Source organism: Ambystoma mexicanum, chromosome 1q, assembly GCF_040938575.1.
Source record: "Ambystoma mexicanum isolate Mex_15411 chromosome 1q, UKY_AmexF1_1, whole genome shotgun sequence".
Classification (NCBI taxonomy): domain Eukaryota; kingdom Metazoa; phylum Chordata; class Amphibia; order Caudata; family Ambystomatidae; genus Ambystoma; species Ambystoma mexicanum.
In genome coordinates this window covers 829669291-829689865 of record NC_090922.1, presented here as the reverse complement: position 1 = coordinate 829689865, position 20575 = coordinate 829669291, and the positions used below count along the sequence as shown (strand labels likewise).

The following is a 20575-nucleotide window of genomic DNA, read 5'->3' as shown; positions in this document are numbered from 1 at the left end:
ATATTTAATTCCAACAGTTTTGCTTTCTGGTTCAGGAAAGAACATTTTCTTTTTTGCTGCAGCCACAGAACAGGTTTTTTCCTGGCCTGGCTTCAAAGGACTTTGCCTCCTGGGAACACGATCTGCCTCCTTTCAAGTGGACCAGCCCCTGGGGCATATGAATAGGCAAGGGTGGTGGATCTTGCACCCTCGTTAGACTCTGTGGCAGTGCTCCAGCCTGGTACAAGGGATTTCTGGGACACATAGGTGTGACTTTTTAGCAGCACTGCCCCTCAACTCAAACTGGGGAGCTTCAAAGGCAACTCCAGAGCAACATTGGAATCAGGCTGGCTAAAGCCTGACATTTAGCTGGGGGTTGGGAAGTATGCCCTTATGTGGAAGACAATGCTGGCCCATTTGGGGCAAAAGACTGTTCTGAATAATAAACTTTAAGACTTTTATTTCTGCAACCGGAAAACGCAGTAATACAACAGTTTAACAGTTTAAATGTGTTTTTGGTGGCATTAAAACAATACATTGTAGCTTTCCCTAGAATGCGGGGGACGCAAACGGCAGAAAAATGTAAATCATGGGAAAAGTATACATGGTATTACTTTGAAATTTAATGCAAACATGCTTTGTGATAATAGGCACACATCTAAAATTGTAGAATTTTCGGTGAAGCGCTTCCCACTAGAAATGCCGAAAGATTATTAGAACGGCGAAACGATATTGTACAAATGTCGGAATTGGAATGACATGTTCAGTGTAAAATCTGGAATCTGCCTATGATTTTCAAAAGTGCTATAACTGTAAAAATGTACAATTTGTCATAACTGATTTTGGCTAAAGGAACTGCGGGAGGGCAATGGGCCTTGTAAGCACACCCCATAAAACGGATGTCAGGTCCCTGAAGTCCAACCGGCTGACAGGAAGGCAGTAACAGTAACTCCTGGCCAATCCCATTGTTAGAGACATGTCAAGCCAAAGGTCTGCCCCATAGTAAATCCTGGGATGTCATCTGCCTTATAAAAGGTGGAAGCCCACAGTGACAAAGGACACTCTTCTGCATTTTCAAGCTCCTGTGTATCCAGATATTCCATATTCAGCCTGCAAGATTCCAGATTCCACTGCCAGGCCAGAGCATAACTGACCCTATCCAGGCAAGACCATTGATCTAGAAAAACCCCACCAAAAATCCCAATAACTCGGTGGGGGGGATACTGGGTGGGGGGGTTCTGAATCCTCATTGGGATTATCCAGTGCTGGTTGCTTGCCCTGCTACCCGCTCTATCCAGCTGAGGTGCCGCGGTGCCGTGACCAGACCTTTGTCCAGCTTTTTTCTTCTAGGAGAGCACACCGCTGTGACCAGTGACCAGATATTGCCTTGCTGTCCAGAAACTCGGTCCGCTGTCCAAAATACCCCATTCAAGGGCTTGTTGTGAGTATTTCCCTTCCCCAACAACGGCAAACTGCATCCTTTGCTCTGTTACCCTGTATTGGGTCCAGTCCCATAGAAATCCCCTCACTGCCTTAGCAGAAATCCTTAAAATTGTCAGAATGCTTTGTGCACCCTGTCCTTGATCTCCAAGTGTTGGCGCCATTCTTTTCGACTTAATTCTGTCCTTGTGTAAGTCCTTAGTACGATTTTGATTAAATTAATTCTCCCGAAAAAAAGGCACTCAGCGTGAAGTGGTTAAAACTGCAGCTTAACCTTTCTGTTCACGGGTGGTGTTTCTCTTTTCTAGCCAATAAAATCTAGTTTAAGTGAAACTTGTCCTTTCCAAACCGATTCTCTGTCATCTGCTGTTATTTTTAAAACCGAATTTCCTTTCCCATTTAGAATCTCATCCTGTCAGTAATTTAGTCACTCTTTCCTTTTCATATTATCACTGTGATGTGCATCTGTCACTCAGCATAAAAAACGCATTCCGATTTTGTCTATTCAACCTGTTTTCAAACCGTGTTGACATTTAAACCCGTGTAAATTAGCAAATGCAATTTCTACACTTGTGATTTGACTGCACTGTGTTTTCACTTTCAAGTCGATTTTCTGAATTGGATGCCAGTTGTTAGGACATTGCTTGTAGTTTGCTAGTGTTCTTACATCCCTGATACTCTTATAATTCATTTTTGCCTTGCATATTCACTCATTCAACTGCACATGTAAATCAAATCTTTACTAATTCAGAGTGCTATTTTGTTCAATTGCAAAGGGTTTTAAATCCGATTTGCCTCTCCTTTCGTGGGGGAAGGTCAGATCTTAATTCTGTTTGTTGCCTAGGATACCGGACTCCTTGCTACCCACACATCATTCGGTTAATAGGGGTTTGAGGGAATATCGCAGGGGGAAATCTACCCGGAAAGTAATATTGCTCTTATTCATTTGTGCTTTGTGTATGTTATATTAGAAGGTCAAACTAAGTGTATTTAATCAATTTAGCTTGTAATTATCACCCCATTGGTGATTGCTGCTCAATATTACATTTGTGTGATTTTATTTGTATTTAAAATAAATATTGTATTACCACCCACCGGCCTGGTTCATGGTCCATCGTGACCTGGAGTATTTGTAAAAGGGGGTTGTGAGACGGGTTGGGGCTATCTCAATCTGAATTCTTAGGAAATAAAGTAAGTGTGTTTTAATTGTGCGCTGCATCCTAGGCCAGTGGTAAGAGTCCTAGGCTGGTGTGTGACGCCCGATTAGAATCCTTAACAAGCCCTCCACTGCAAGGTGGTGGGTGTTACAGTAAAACATTAATGAGGGAGACTGTCACCTGCACTGGTAACCTTAAGGGCTGACTGGTACCCCAAATAAATAAGCTAAGTAGATAAGTGAAGCTAACGTGTTCTTACCTCAAAAGTTCAGGTTTCCATAACATAGACAAATATACTGGGGGCTTCATAGTAATCTATGGTGAGAAAATGTTAAAGAAAAGTTTTCCTTTACAGCATCCAAATTTGTTTAGATTGCGGTTTGGTTTAACTCTTCATTTGTGAGATTCAAATGTTTTGTAATCTCAATGATCTTGTGAGGGTGCAGAGAATTCAGTAGTCTCTTTTCATTGTGTCCGCAAAGTTTGCATTTTTTCACAACCGTGCAGATTGAATGATCTATTTTTAACTGTTCTCTCCTCAGGCATATTATTATTGCGCAATCATCGAAGATGTGTTTTTACGTTTCGCTTGGACTATACAGATTTCTCTCACTACAATGGCAGTCTTCCCTTCGGCAGGAAATGTCATCTCTACAATCCTTGCGCCTCTCGAGGTCTTCAGGTAAATTAAAAAAACATTGTCATCCATAAATATAGAATGTTCAATCTTTGGAAGCATGGTTTTCCTTTAGAGTTTCTTCTTATTTTACACGCTAAGAACTGTGTTAAATCTGTAAACATGTTAATCTCATACAGCAGGCACTCCTAACAATGAAATCTCTAGATTCATAATGTCGCCTAGTACTCAATGTTTTATTTTGTTCCTGGATTTATGGTGTAGGTCAGAAGGTGAATGTTCGGATTCTTTTTTTTGTGGCGTTCATCGGTATTGTGATGAACCAGGAGGAGGAGTCTGGGATAACATGTTGCATGTTTAAGGGTTTTTAGTTAATAGGAATACACCCTTCTACCTCAACCACTATGAGCAGTGCTCCAGATAAGTGTGAGTATTTGACTCCCTATTTTGTGTCTGTTTCATATTTATTATTGGGAGCATTTGTACTTTCCATGTTTGTTTTTTGGGAGTATTTGCCCATTTATGGAGAGCAAAAGTGCCTGATACACCCCTTACCTGTAGGGCTGGCTATGAGGGAAATTCCCTACCTAACAAACTAAACTAATGGTGCTCATCAAATATCCAAAATAAATAGTCCTTCGTCCAAACCCTACTTACTATCTGGCCCTACCAGTAAGAAAAAATGAAAAGAAAAATAGACTACAGTAATAGCTGTTTATCCTTGGACTTTGCTCTGGCCAACTACTGAGATCTCTTTCCAAAGAAGGTTTTAAAAGTGCATACATTTCTCACAATGCAGTCTTCCAGCCTCTCAGCAGGTTCTGAATGGCAAGTCTTAAGCAGTGGGCGGGAGTGGTGTTCCTCTAATTCTTTTAATTACATTTTACCGTTAGAAACCGTTCCGTAACGGTTTCGTTTTAAAATAAAAGTGCAGTAAGAAGTAGAAACTTGCACTTTCAGTGTACTGCACTGAACCTTCCCTTAAACAGCAGGCACATGTGTTTTGGGGTTTGTATTGTGCGGAGCGGTGCAGACCACTAGTGAACAAAGTTCCACTACTGCTTTTTGTACACTTTGACCACTGGTCTTAAGTCCCTTCTTTACATGGAAAAAGTGCCTCCTCAATGCAATTCTACCATTCCTGACTTGGTGTTTGATAATGTTGGTGTTTTGTGTTTGGATAATATATCAAAGGAAAATATCTATTACCAAAGCATACAGGACCTTACAATCTCTCTAACGCTACCAATGATAAACACAACAATACAAATCTGTGTGTTTACAAAATGAAATTAAATACTTTAATATGCTTGGTAAACAACAATATATAGACATAATTCGATGCATGATACATATATGTACACAGTAAAAAAAGAATCGCATAGACACTCACATATGGCCAAAACAACCATATGAAACCCTAAACAATGATAGATTATGAGAGTTCTTGGGGTCCAAGCACAGTTAGATACAAATGACCCAATCAGTGTTTTATACATAGCCTGACCTGTTTCTGTCCTACAGATGTACAATAAATACAGGACATTCCTCAGGGGCGAACACAATAAGGGTATGCGTTTGTTTTCTCAACTTTCAGATGAAGTACAAAAAAACGTCATTAACTACAAGAAAAACGGAGGGAGAGAGAGGTACCGTCTTAAATTCAACTTCTAGAAATTCACATAGAGACATGCCCAAGCATAACGTTAATAACTGTCCACAATAAATGAGTAACGGTAGCTGACAATTCATCCATGGTACACATCAAGAGATATAGATTCCCAGGATTTCTTCACTTTAAATGTGGCAATTTCTTCACCAAATCCCACAGCTCTTGGCTATTCTGCAATCCTAAAACAATAACACCACCACTAGATAATTAATCACTAATTGTAGTTCATCAAGTGGATTTAAACCTTTTCTTCTTTTTTTTAAAGTCCCTTGACAGGATAATTCAACCAGAACAAATAATGTACCTAATGATCGGTAGCTCCGGACATCTTGAAATGTTCCATTCACTATGGCATTTGCATGCAATATAAATCTAAAAAAATCATATGCAGTAAATGCACATATGTAATGCTTAGTGAATGTTTCTTAGTGATAAATGTATATGAAGACCATCTCAACCCTACTTGCTTATTATTCAATGTTCCATGGTTCAATAATCTCGCCAGAACCAATCTGTCAAGTCCGCCATCAGTCTGTAAAAAATGGCTGCACCACTTGATTCAGACCATAACGTGCTGACGTCATCATACACGAGCGCAATGGCGTCATCACACCTGTGTGTGATCATGTCGCACGCAAGCGCGGTTGGACTGCCCCGCACATCCATAGTTGATGGGCTACAAAAGATGTTTCCACTTGCGGCTGCATCAAAGAAACAACGGATACACACTGTGCACATTCCACACAACATTGATGATTCAGGACCCAATTACACAAATTCTTGGGAATGCCTTGTGACATTACATTACAATTATTTAGTTAATATTCCTTCAGCCAAATGGCTTTGTATGTGCACACATACACAAATCCTCATTTTGGAAATCATTAAAACTGATTCCAAAATGGCGGCCGACGGAGCAGGACGTATGTGAGCTGCTCTGTCCACGCCGGGCCGAACAATGAAGCTAATCAGTACGAGCAAGTAAAAATACAATGTTGGAGGTCTCCGTGCAAAAAAATTGGGACAGCGAGGAAACCAGGCATAACAGTGGCACCGCAGGGGAAGAACAGAGAGACAATTCAACTGACGACCATGGCAAGAGTGCAACACATTCGTTCTAGATACAGAGGAAGCTCGCTAACGCACGCATAATTTTGGAGCAGGACTGCACAATGAGAATTCATATGGAAAGCTCAGCGAACTCCATGGATCTACTTAAATCGAATAGCAGGGGCGTCTGGCACACTCTGACGTGGTGATCTCCTGTGCAGAACCCCCCCCCCCCCCGGAGGAGGTATAAAGTCAGTGAGAGCGACACGGATAATCAGGAAGAAGAAACACATGATATGGATTACCTTGGCTGTTGACGTCACTAAGCAAAGATCCTCCAGCGGACATAGAGATTAAACGCTACAGCACAGTCCCCACGAGAATCAGCTGGCAAATAGCGCAAGATTAACCCTTGGACGCCCACCAGATTAAAAAAAAAGGTAGAAAAAAGGGATAATTCTACAGGCGCGACACTTTAAATATCAGAAGCGCACCCCGGCAAAGGCTTTCAGACACCAGAAACCGAAGCGACAGTACCCCCTGCCATAGGGGGAGTGGTGGTAAATTTGAGGAGAGTGCCGACAGGCTTGTGCAAGCGTAGAGAACCCCCACTTCCCCCTCTTTGTAAATTAGGGGGAAGAGGTATCCTTGTGAGTGCGTGTCGGGAGAAGACAGATTTTTTGGAAGGTACATGGGACAACTGAAAAATATATAGCCATGGAAAAAGACAGACTGCAAAACAAGCTAAATCAACGTTAACATAGGGTTAAACAGCTAGCGGAGGCAAACAGCCCCCCTACCCTCCTACTTAAGCAATACCTCCCCAGGGACGCTCCCATTTAGAGACACGAGACAAGAAATCTTTAAGCACAGACAGAGGAACAACACAGAATTGTCATCAAATAATTATAGAGAAGGAATTTAAAGGTGAGTCGCTGGATATAGGAAAAGCATATTCTCATGTCCAAAAGCAATGGGAAGACGCCAACGGGGGGCCAGAGATCCTTGAAAAGAACCACAGACGGGCAGCATCCAGGAAAACCTGGACATCTTCTGAAGGGATTCGAGACTCAACCAAACATCGCCAAGTCAGTGGGGAAACGTCAAACATGGCAATGCAAAAAGAGGACTTTCAAAATTGCTTGAAAGAATTACAGGACCAATTCATGATGACTTTCCAGCCGCAATGCTCCCTGTTAAAACAGAACTGAAACAGTCACTCCAAGAGGTGAAGGTCTAAGTCGCAAAACTGGAGGAGACCGTGAAAATAGTTGAAAGAGCAGTGCAAGACATGTCATAAGATACTACAAAGAACAACAATGCGTTGTAACACCTATCGCGATTATCGCATAATCTGGAGATCCATTGCAAAGATTTGGCAAACCGCTTTCGCAGGTCCAACATACGGATCAAAAAGCAAGCTGAATCAGTGGAAGAGCAAGATCTAAAAGCCACAGCACAACTATTTGCAGACTTCCTCTAAAGGGAGGAAATTGTCAACATTGATCGTATCCATAGGCCACAACGGTCAGAACCAGGTATGCGCCCAAAATATGTCCTGACAGCACTGATCTTACTCCCAAAAGGAAGCAATATTGAGAGCAGCAAGAACTTCGGATTCGATAAATGTCAACAGTGCCGAGGTACAATTATATCAGGACCTAGCTCAGTTAACTTTACAAAAGAGACGAGCAATGGGCCCAGTAGTATGATTTCTTGCACAAAAACAAGTGAGATATAAATGAACATTCCCATTCGGTTTGCTATTCAACTGGAAAGGCTGGCAGCATTGAATCACCACTTGCAAAGAAGGAATGCATATCCTACGGATTCATGAAGAAGAATACGAGGCATCTAACATTACTAGAAAGGTAGAATGGCTGAAAAGGAAAAGCTGGAAACCATGGGAATGGAAGGCGAAATCGTACCGAGACAAAGGAAAATTATCTAACTTGGACCCAAGTACTATGAACCTATGTGGAATGTGACGGGGCCTGCGGACAACAAGAAACAGAACTGAATCCGTGTAAGAATGTTCTGCAAGAGACCTGAAGTGGATGCATTACTCAATTAAGAAGGTGGCCTAAGGGACCATGAGTGGTGGTCCATCGTTGGAATCTCTAGTGGGGTTTAGGACTCCCCACGGGTAGCTCTGGGTTTGGAAGGGGGCCAAAGGCCCCTGACATTTCGCCCAGGCGACCATAGGAACTTTGGCCCTCCCCGGGGACAATGGGAAGTTGGGGAAGAAGGGGAGGAGGTAGGGGGTGAGGAAGTTCTGGTTAGTTTGTTGCGGGGGGGGGAGCTCGAGAGGCAAGGATATTCATATAACCCTGAGGAAAAGCTAATATGCTTGTTAACCGGGGAGGGGGGACAGAGGCGTCGATAGTACACAATAGATCTTGGTAGCACGACGACTATTATTAAGATATTATCCCTCAACATCAGGGGGTGAACTCCCCAGGTTAATAGGAAAATAGAGGGGTTCTTAAAAGGGGTGCAACCAGATATCCTCCTGATTCAAGAAAGACACCTATGGAAACAAGACAAGTGCAAACTTAGGATAAGGGTCTACCCACATCTATACCAAGCTAAAGCGACTGACAAAAGAGCTGGGGTTCTTATTGCCATTAACGATAAACGAACGGTGAAACTCCTGGAGAGCAAAGTAGACCCAGCAGGACATTCACTCTTCGTAAATGTTATACTGGGGTACCAAAAATATACATTAGCAACGCTATATGCCCCAAATAAGGGTCAAGATGTTTTTTGAGGGATGTACTGGCTCAACTCGACTTTGCCAAGAGGGACCTTTTATTGGCTGGAGACTTTGATATGGCTTGGGCTCCCCTAATAGACAAAAGCTCACGGGCAACTCAAGTATTAGCACCATCTAAATTGCTCAAACGTGAAATGTCCATATTGGCGCTCTATTTGGCAAGTGTTAAAGAGACAGACCAAAGGCTTCACATACTATTTCCATGTGCACTTGTCAATGTCACGGATAGACTAAATGTGGGCCTCAACTCGTATTATTGGAGGGGTGAAGAACATAGAAATGGGAGCTATTTCCCTGTTGGACCATGCCCCATGGATAATGCAGATGGAGGTGATGGGATCCCCTGTGGGAGTGTGGAAATGGAAATTCCCGGCAGGCCTAATGCAGGACTCCACATTGGGTATCTTGGTTCAAGACAAAATACCTATTTTAAGAGAATGACTCCTAAGACATAGCCCCAGGAGTAGTATGGGACGCCTTCAAAGCAGTCCTGAGAGGACATCTAATTGCGCTGAAAGCAAAAAGAGACCAAGGAAGGCTTAAGCGGAGGAGTTAGAAGTAACATTTGGGAGATCCTAACCGAGATAGGAGGCCCCACACGGTGCCTGCATAGGGCTTTGAAACACAATCAAGGTCAATTAAAAACGCACCAGACAAATTATGCCGGAAAGGCTCTGCTATTTTCAGAACGCTATTACGTGAAAGCAAATCAAGCTGATAAAACTCTGTTCCGCACGTTATTGAAACTAAAAAACCGTTTGGGGGACTATGTCACTACCAAGGAGGGTTCCTGGCGGTGTTTGGCGAATACTATAAAGCCTTATACACGTATGCTAAACCGACAAGCAGGAAGCTTATTTGACTAAAGTCCTATTAAGAAGTATTACATACGAGGATAGGAACAGGCTTGAAGAGGAAATACATGAGGATGAGGTGATTGAAGCAATAAAAACCCTACCAAGTAATAGAAAGCCCTGGGACCTGATGTGATCCCAGCAAGCTTTTATAAACGATTCCCGGGCGCCTTGGCACCACGCTTAACTGAACTGTTTAATTTGTTCAGAAAGAAGGGTATGATCATGGATATGATGAATGAGATGAAAGTGGCAAATAGGCTGTCAAACTACTGCCAAACCTTATAGGACCTGATCAGTCAGGGTTCATTCTGCAAAGACAGACCCACGGTAACATTCGCCAGGTATGTCACCTGTTGGAGAAAACAGCCATTACGTAAATACCAGCCCTCCTGGTGTCACTAGACGCTGAGAAGCTGTTCAATCGGGTCGAATGTGCCTTTTTATTTAAAGCTATGGAAGGTAGTGAGTTTGGCCGGGGTTCTTACAAATGGTAAGTGACAATTATCACTCCCTGCAGATAAGAATAGCAATTAACACAGTTCTCTCTAACAGCATAGCAATAAAACGAGGTACCAATCAGGGTTTCCCCTTATCCTCTCTGCTAAATGATATATATTTGGAACCCTTACTGGCCAGGCTCCGTCAACGGCAATACATTAGAGGTATAGGAATGGCCGGGGAAGAACATAAGACAATGGCATTTGCAATTTACATGCTTATTGCCATCACTAATCCAGAAACATTGTTGCCGGCATTAATGGTTGAATTGGAGGATTTCAATGCAGTCCCGGGCCTAGAAATAAACAGGACAAAATCAGAAATTCTGAACCTGCCGGTAGAACGCCTGCGGATTGCAATCCAAATGTCCTTGGCGGAGAAAGGCATAATATATTTGGGAGTAGTTCTTACAAAAACACCAGAACGACTGTATGGGGCAGAATACCTGCTAATTACTGGCCAGGGTGAAAAAAAGACTTACTTGGAACCCACTTGCAATATCCTTGTTAGGGAGAATGACTGTTATTAAAATGGGTCTCCTTCCTAGAATATTGTATTATTTCCAGGCGCTCCCAGTCAGTGTCCACAAATGTTTCTTTAGCTCACTAACGAAAATCATCTTGGCATACATTTGGCAGAATAACCCGGTTAGAATAGCAATGTCTACTCTTACTGCTTCAAGGGATTGGGGTGGGATGGGACTCCCACACTTTCGTAAGTACTATGAAGCCGCACAATTAAGGGTCATAAAGGAATGGTACGCTGGCAAAGGCTGAAAGATATGGATGTGGCAAGAGAGCAGTTGCAGGCACACCCCTCTCAGGACTGCTATGGCAAGATCGGGAACATGGACCACCCAATGTAAAGATTAGCAAGATAGTGGGATATTTTCAGAGGTGTGGGATGCAACTCTTAAAGAAGGCATACTATCTACATCCCCCCCTCCCTGTTTCTCCTGATATTTCAGAACCCGAAATTCCCCCTGGGATGGAACTGCAAGTCTTTTAAGGTATGCAAGGACGCAGGTGTGTGAAAACACGAGATATGTACCAGGGAGACAGCTTGAGAACATTTGAGGAGTGCAAAAGAGACCTGAGGCTGGGGTAGGAGAACAGATTTCGCTATAACCAACTACAGCATTGGTTGTCTACCCCTCAGATAAAAGCTGCGGCCATGCGACAACTGACCCCCTTTGAAAAATGTTACCACCCAAACAGGCTCAAGGAAATAGATGTTGAAATTCTATAGATTACTAAATGTGGGTACAACACCAGTGCAGTGGAAATATATTAAAACATGAGTCTACACGTGATAACACTATAGCCAGGGAAGATTGGTAACACCTTTGGAGGGCCATACACAAGCTCCAGCCAAACAAGAGAAATGTGGTACAGAATAATGTTCCAATGGAATTATATGCTGTAACGATTGCATCAAATATACCAGACTGTGTCATCATTGTGTTGGAGAGGCTGTGGGGAAAAGGGGACCTAGCGACACATATGGTGGGAATGCCCAAGGATTAAGCTGTTTTGGACAAAATCCAGAAACAAATTGATAGGACGTTCCCGAACAAGGGCCTTATGGAACTATGCATATGGTTATGTGGGTTGTGGGGGCCAAGGCAACAACTACTCTCTAAGAGACAGAAACGCATCTTTATGCTATTACTTATAGCTGCATGGCTCGTGGTGGCACACAAATGGAAACAAAAACGGGGGCCTTCGTACGTGGATTGGCTTCAGAAAGTGTGGAACTTTATAGCACTAGAATGGGCCGCCCACATGGCTCAAAGAGATAAATAATCTTTTAAACGTAACTGGGAAGATGTGCTAAACTACCTTCAATGGTGCCCCCATAAAATACGGATTTTGGACATTGTTAATGACCTCAGAATATATTATTGAACTAATAGAGCTTGACTCCAGGGAGGGATGAAGGGGCATGGGGGTTGAAGTTTGTTATTTTGGATTGTGAAAACAAATAAAAACATGTTTTTAAAAAAATCATTAAAACTACATCACATTTCATAATGGGTTATTTTCAAGATCAACATAAAAGCCCCTGTGATATATCACCTAAAATTTCAACACATAACAAATACAATTTGGTCATGTGGTACTTAAAATTCATATAATTTCCTTCCATCAACTTACTCCACAGGAATGATCTATCTTCACAAAGTAACATGTTATACGCTCTCAAATGTTTCTTTCTTATAGCGTTAAGATGCTCAGTGGATTAATGTGCTCTGTGTATTCGATCTCTGGTTCTCCACATAGCATACACAGACGATCTGACCTTAAAACACTGATTTTGGCACCTTTCTTCTACAAAACTTTGCCAACATTGAATTTCAACATTAAATATTGTCGTACTATAAAACTGTTAAGAAAAGCTACTATGTAGCTTGGCACTTGACTTCATGTCATCCAATATTGAATGAAAGGCCCACTATTTACATTTGTAGCCAACCGCACAATATCAGTTTCGAGGGCATTGGGTCCTCCGACGTATTCCATATCTATGACAGGTAATCACCACAGCTGTGCTGCTTTGGAAAATTTTCTGTGTCGATACGTTGTCCACGAGGGCCTCCGTTGAGCTGACGTCAACGGATGTTATAAGTAGGACGCAAGCCGTCCGTAGCCTCAGTTCCGTTTTTTCCGCGAATGTGTTCGCTTCGGAGATCTCGGCACGCCTTGGCTCTTCGGAGTTGTTCTATCGGTTCTTCGAACCAGTTTGTTTGTGAAGATTTCCATGATGTCTTCGTCTTCTACCCCGCGGCCGGGTTTCAAGAAGTGTTGGGACTGCGGTTCCAAGATGTCGCTGACAGACCCGCACAACGCCTGCCTCTGGTGCCTCGGTGAGGCCCACGCCACGGACAATTGTGACGATTGCCAGGCGTTAACTTCGAAGGCCTTGCTGGAGCGTAAGGTGTCCAAGCCCCGGAAGTTGAAATCCACTGGGCTTTCGACTGACGATTCGAGGGCCGACTCTCTGCATCGTCGGCGTAAGTCCAGGGGGTCTTGGTCCCGGAGCGGGTCCCGCCATTCCTCTGCCTCTTTGAGGCACTCATGGAAGTGCCGTCATCGGTTGCCTTCCTCGTCCGAGGACTCTGCCCGTCGGAGGGTTGCTTGTCCCACCAAGCATTCCACTCCTGCGGAATGGGATTAATTCTGTAAGGAGATGGTGATTTTTCAGTCGCAGGGCTCCGTTCCGTCCGCGCCGTCGAAAGACGCCGGCAGGGAACGTGCTAGAGACACTGTTTGCACACTTTCGGGCTCGAGCGCTCATCGCAATCACCGGGAACCTTTGAGGTCCCCGTCTGACAAGGTTGATCGCTCTAGCCATGCCCGCTCCAGGTCCCGGTCCTCGATGCCATTGTGACCGTCGGAGCCTGTGAGGTCTTCAAAGAAGACGTCGACGCCTTCGGCACCGAGGCTGTCGAAGGGCACGCTCGGGGCTTTGCCCTCGAGGCCTGTGTCAAAGCCATCGGCGCCACGCTCTACACCGATTCCGTCGACGCCTTTCGAGGAGGATTTCTCAGAGGTGCCCTTGAGACCAGTGGAAACCCCGAGGAAGGCGCTGGCCAAGTACAAACACGTGCCCTCATCTAAGGATTTATTCCAGCCTCTTGACTATATTTCTGAGGTGGATGAAGGGTCTGATGATGGTATGGTTCCTGATGACCTTGATCTGGTCATAGCCAGTTAGAAGACCTGCGTCAGTCTTTGCACGACGGCAGTGGTCTGGACACCTCCCCGGAGGTTGAGTTTGGCAGGCCTGAGCCGGGTACGCATGCTGAATCCTCGTACCGGCGCCTCATGTCGAGAGTCACGGAATACTTGAGGTGGTATGCGCTACCAGGAGATTTTCTGCAGGATGACCCGACAGACATCTTGGACCAAGGTCCACCAACTGACCTGGTACTGCCATTCCACATGGCCTTGCAAAGAAGTGTGGCTGCGGCTTAGACTGCTCCAGAGAGTCTCCCACAGTGGGCAAGTCTTTGCCGACAAAATACAGTCCTGGCAGTAGTGACCCCAGCTACTTGACTACACACCCCACTCCGGAGAGTTTGGTGGTGCAGCCGGCTACAGCCCCGGCAAAACAGGCGTCGTACCCTACCATCCCTCCTGATGGGGACGACAAACGTTTTGATGGCTGGCGAAGAAAGTGTTTTCTTCAGGGGGTATGACTTTACAGGCTGCCAACTGCGTGTTTGCCGTAGCACGTTTCACTCATACTCTGTGGAATTGTATTTTTGGCGGCTGAACATCTTCCCGCAGGAGATGAACAGGATGGTTTTCTTGCTCTTGTTCAGGATGGCAAGGATGCCATGTGTGAATCCGTTCAGTCGGGTCTGGACGTGGCAGATTGTGTCAGCCGGTCCATGGCGGCGAGCACCGTAATGCGCAGATTTGCGTGGTTGCGGAAGTCGGGGTTTGCTCCTGATGTGCAAGCCCGGTTCTCAACATGCCCTTTGATGGTGAACATCTTTTTGGCAGCAAGGCAGACCTCCAAAGCTGCAGCGAAGTCTGAGCGCTGCATTTCGCCAACCTCTGCCTTTTCGTCCTAGGGGACAGCAATGGAGGGGAAGTTCCTTTCGGTACTAATCTTCCTTTGGTAGATCGAGAGGGGCTGCAAGTCAAAGGGGCCACTGTAAGAGTGCCAGAGGCGGAAAACAAGGTACTCGAGGTGCCAGTGCCACTCGGGCAGTTGCCTCTTTACCCTCAGGCACTGCCACAGCGCTTCAGCTTAGTCATGAGGCCATGTCCCATGGTTCGCCAGTTGGGGGAAGGCTGGCGCAGCATCTTGTAGACTGGCGTGCCATTACTTCAGATGTGTGGGTTCTGGAGATCATAGCCCACGGCTGCTGTCTTCCTTTCTGGCAGCGGCCTCACAACAATCCACCAGGGAATCTTTCTTTGAAGAGTCCGGATCTGCTCCTTGCACAGGAAATCAAATCCCTGCTGGAGAAAGGCGCCATAGATCTGGTGCCTGTAGCGGAGAGGAACAAGGGATGGTATTCCCCTTATATTTTGATTTCGAAGAAAGACTGGGGATTGAGACCCATCATGGACTTGCTTGGTTTGAACAAGCTCCTCAGGAAGGACAAGTTCAAGATGGTTACTCTCTCTCAAGTCCTCCAGGCCCTTCAACTTCAGGACTGGTTGGTGTCTCTCGACCTCAAGGACACTTACTTTCATGTGCCGATCCATCCTAAGCACAAGAAGTACCTGAGGTTCGCGGTTGGCGACTCGCACTTTCAGTTTCGTGTCCTGCCGTTCGGATTGACCTCCACCCGATGGTTTTCACCAAGCTCATGGTGGTGGTGGCAGTGTATCTCGGGAAAGGGGGATTCACGCCTACCCCTACCTGGACGATTGGTTGATCAGGGCACGCTCTCCCGAGCAAGTCCTGGATCATCTGCCTGTCGCCTGCCACTCCATTCACAAGCTGGGCTTCTCCCTCAACTTAAAGAAGTCCCACTTGACACCAACTCAGCGGCTCCAGTACATCAGAGCAGTGCTCGACACATCCCTGAAGCAGTGTTTCCCTCCCCAGGTGAGGGCTCATCACATTCTGCAGATGGTGCACAAGTTTCAACATGCCCAGAGTCTCCCGGCGTTCTTGAGGTTGCTCGGCCTCATGGCATCCTGCATTCTTCTGGTGCCAGAGGCCAGGTTGCGGATGAGATCTCTGCAATGGGCCCTCAAGATGCAGTGGTCACAGTCCTCCGGCAGGATGTCGGACTCCGTTCAGGGGCTGCCTTCGGTCGCTCAGGACCTTCTCTGGTGGGCCATCGAAGGCAATCTGATGAAGGGGGCTCCATTTTGGCTACCCTGGCCGGAGGTGATGATCGTGACGGACGCATCCCTCACGGGATGGGGAGCTTATGCCAACGAGTTGACAGTTGACAGTCGGCGGTCGTTGGTCTCCGTCGGAGTCCAGACTCCATATCAATCTGTTGGAGCTGAGGGCCGTCAGGCTTGCCCTGAAGGCTTTTCTGCCGACTGTGCGAGGGGAAGAATGTCCTGATTCTGACGGAAAACACAGTGGGCATGCACTACCTCAACACAAAGGAGGGGGGCAGGGTCACTTCCTCAGTCCAGGGAGGCAATGCAGCTCTGGTGCTGGGCCATCCAGCAGGAAATTTCGATCTCGGCAGTTCATCTGGCCGGAAACGAAAACAAGACGGCAGACGCTCTGAGCAGGCAGAGCATGATCTCTCACGAGTGGGGGCTGGCTAAGGAGATTCTCCTGGAGATCTCTGCCCTTTGGGGGACCCCACAAGTGGATCTCTTCGCACTTCCGGGTTGACACTGGAGGCGAACGGTTTTGCTCGTGGGAATTTCCTCCAAGAGGAGCCTTAGGGGACGCGTTCGTGGTGGAGTGGTCCTTCGGACTGCTGTATGCGTTTCCTCCAGTCCCCGTCATCCCGCAAGTGCTGTGGAGGTTAAGGAGGTTCGGTTCCTGGATGAACCTCATTGCTCCGGCATGGGCCCGGAGAACGTGGTACCCGGACCTTCTCGACTTGTCCATCTGCCCTGCACGCCGTCTTCCCTACTGAGACGATCTGCTCTCACGGGAGGGGGGTCTGGTTCTCCATCCAGAGGTCAGATCCCTCAACCTTCACGCTTGGCTTCTGAAAGGTTGAGGTATAAGGATTGGGACCCCCCTGAAGACGTGATGGAGGTGTTGCTTTCGGCCAGACGGCCTGCAACGAAGTCCCTGTACCGTTGCCGTTGGAGAAGGTTCTGCGACTGGTGCAGGGTTAAGAATGTGGATCCTTTTTCATGTGACATTCCTGTGGTTCTGTCTTTTTTGCTTTCTTAAGCCCACAATGGTCTGCAAGTGGGTACTATTAAAGGTTACCTGGCGGCGCAGTCTATATTTAAGCGCTCGTCTGAGGAGTGTTCTTATTTCAAAATTCCTTTGATTTCTCAGTTTCTGAAAGGGCTCACTGTGTTTCCACCGTCAACTTTCCAAGTTCCCGGTTGGGATTTGAACCTTGTTCTAAAATTCCTAATGGGTGCTCCATTTGAGCCTTTACATTTTTTTGTCCTGTGAGACTGTTGACTCTTAAAACTGTATTTTTAGTTGTCATTATTTCAGCTTGCAGAGTGAGTGAGTTGCAGGCACTTTCTGTTAAGCCACCCTTCAGTGTTTCATAAGGACAGGGTTGTCCTTAGGGTTCGTCCTTCTTTTCTTCCGAAAGTGGTGTCGGAATTTCATTTAATCCAGAAGGGCATTCTTCCGCCATTTTATCCTCCTCCACATCCTGGTGAGGAAGAGGAGAAGAGTCTCCATAGGTTGGATCCTAGGAGAGCTTTAAGTTTCTACCTTTCACGCATGTCCCAGGTCAGAGTGGACGATCAGATCTTTATAGGTTACGCTGGAAGGCGTTTGGGACAAGCTGTTACTAAGCAGATTTTGTCTAGATGGATTATCTTGGCAATTTCTGAATGTTACTGATTGGCGGGTAAGGACCCTCTGTTAGGCTTACGGGCCAATTCTACTAGGGGTATGGCTGCCTCTACTGCCCGTAGTAACAACAGGGACTTAGGCTACCCCGCCTGTCTGACTCTGGCCTGGAATGGTTTCAGCACACTTTGTACAAATCCCTGTCGGTGGTTTGTGCATAAGAGAACACCAAGATTACTTTACATACAATAACAATTTTATTCATGTGACTAATAAAAATTCCTGTGGCTTAAAAATAGCGTTACAAAGCTATTATCCAAAACCTTTTGTTTGCCCTTAATTACTGGATAGCAATACACTGTTGAAGGCTTCTCACATCAACCTCATACAATGGAAATTTGCATACAGTTTATGCGGTGTGGGTTAGTACATCTGGTGACTTTTTAAATGTGGTATTTTCTTCACATTTCTCTAGTCTAGAGGGCAAACAAAAAAAAAAACATTCCAGGCCAGAGTCGGACAGGTGGGGTAGCCTTAAGGCCCTGTTGTTACTACGTTAGACTCCCTTGTGACTTAGGCCCCCCCTCATCAAAAAAGAGGGCCACACTCCCCCTGTTATTATAAAATGCCTCTACTGCCCTGCAGAGGGGTGTTCCTATTCGTAACATCTGTGAAGCAGCCACATGGGCTTCGGTTCTTAGTTTTGTAAGACACTACTCCCTAGATTCTATCTAGGGCAGGATCTGGCCTTTGGCAAGGCGGTCCTTTACTCTGCGATTTAATTGGGCATTCTAAATTTTTATATTCTATATTCTTTTCCCTCCTCCATACATTGGTACTGCTTTGGGAGTCTGTCATAGATATGGAATACGTCGGAGGAACCAATCCCCTCGAAGAACAAGTTACTTTGTTACCTGGTAACGTTCTTTCGATGGGATGGTCCGACAATGTATTCCATATCGCTCCCTCCCTACCTGCCCCACTACAGAATTTCTTATGCGATTGCAGCTTACGTTTCCGCAAGGCTTTCTGTGGTCTGGCAGAAGATTGGTGCCACACGTTCTGGGAAAAAAACTATAACTGCGTCCTACTTATAACATCCGATGACGTCGGCTCGACGGAGGCCCTCGAGGACAGCATATCGACGTCATCGACGCAGGACGCAGACGCCGAAAATTTTCCGAAGCAGCACAGCTGTGGTGATTACCTGTCATAGATATGGAATACGTCGTCGGACCATCCCATCAAAAGAAGGTTACCAGGTAACAAAGTAACTTGTTCTTCTCTACCGAAAACAATCAATTTCTGCTTTATCAATTTTTTGCATGCCATGTGTCATTTTCTCAAACCCAGCTATCCATATCTTATGTTTATCCAATAGTCTTCTGAGAGTACCAAATTGCCATTATTCAGGTTTACGAGTTTCTCATAGCACATGACTGTTTTGATATTACATTCCAAGATAATCCTCTGATAAAACGCCAGGCATAGGTATTCAATTGATAACGTCTTGGGCATCCTAAATAATAGCCGTAGAATTTTGGCCTCAAGTTTACTCAGTTGTACAGATAATTTAGCACCCCACACTTCCACACCATTTAACATTTGCTGAAATATTTTTGCCTAGGATAATAGGAGTATTGTCTGACTCGACCAACCTCCTTGTCTACTGATGAAAGAACTTAAAGCATATGCAATTTTCATACATTATTCTTCATCTCCCAATGTCGGATCCATTCTAGCCTGTCATCAACTTTTACACCAAGATATTTATAGCATCTTAGTACTTCAACAGGTTCTATGTTGATTTTCCAGATATATTTAGGTATAACCTGTCTTTTCACAGAGAATGGCATGATCTTTATTTTGCTAATAGTAATGTGTAGCCCATTCACTTCTGCATATTGTCCCAGTGCCTCGAGCATAAGTTGAAGCCCCTTAGGAGTATATTACAGATCAGCATAGCCCAAACAACCCATCTTCAGCGCTCCTACTTTTACTGGACAAGCATCTGAGATGTTAAATGCCTCTACTATATCTGCAAAATGGAGATTAAAAACGGTTGAGGCCAACATGCAGCACTGGTTAACTTCTCCAGTTGTCGGAAATTGATTCGACAAACTGCACTCTCCATCTAGATGTACTCCAACACTGGTATTCTCGTGAAGCAGCATTATCATATTTGACAATCCATGAGGAATATGCCATGCTATTAATGTTTTCCAAAAGTGGTTCCTCATTACGGTATCAAATGCTGCATTAAAATGTATATAAGCAGTATATACTGGGAGTTGCAGTCTACACCAGGCATACTTTATAGCGGTCACCAGAATAAGCAGATTATGTACAGTCCCAGAATCTTTACTAAATTCAGTCTGATTTGGTTGTACGATATTATTCATTGTTATCCAATCATTAAGTTCTTCAAGCAAAACCCTTACAAATATTTTTGACAGAATGTCCAGCATGGTTAACATTCGGCAGTTGGACGGTTCCTTCCAACTTCCTTTTTTATATACTGGTAAGCTATTACTTTCCCTCCATGTGACTGCAACAAGGCCATGTTTTCCTATTTGATTGAACAGTATGTGCAGTGCCTTTGCCCAATCATATGCAAATAACTTAATCAGACGGTTGCATGTACCATCAGGGCCCACCGCCTTAGAGGTCTTTAGTTGCTCAATAATTCTAGTGATGTCAGTCACAGATGTTTTGCATATACACCTTTCATATAATAGTCACATCAGGGTCTGCAGGTTCCATGGCTCTCAATGTTTTTTCTACATGGATGCGCCACGTGTCCTCAGATACACTGTTGATGGATAGATCTTTCTTCACAGCCCCTCTGACTACTCTCCATACACCAGTGTTATTACCAGATCTCGCATGTGTTGCTAATTCTTGCCATACCTCAGTCTCGCACTTTAATCTGTGTCCCCTGAGCCAACGACGATAGCTTGACTTCAATAGTTTTATGTTCTTAAGTAACTTCAATAGCTGTTAAACCATTATTCAAACTATAAATTATCTCTGCAATATTAGTTCGTAATTGCTAATATGATCACTCCTACGATTCCA

General features: G+C 45.0%; 1 protein-coding gene across 1 annotated transcript in view; it reads left to right on the top strand.

The window, feature by feature from the left end:
• Nucleotides 1-20575, top strand: part of XPR1 (xenotropic and polytropic retrovirus receptor 1) — a 1026978-nt gene that overhangs the window by 934038 nt on the left and 72365 nt on the right. Inside the window, exon 13 of the mRNA XM_069641450.1 lies at nt 3119-3258. Coding sequence (XP_069497551.1) covers nt 3119-3258 — 140 coding nt within the window. The remainder of the gene's footprint in view (nt 1-3118; nt 3259-20575) is intronic.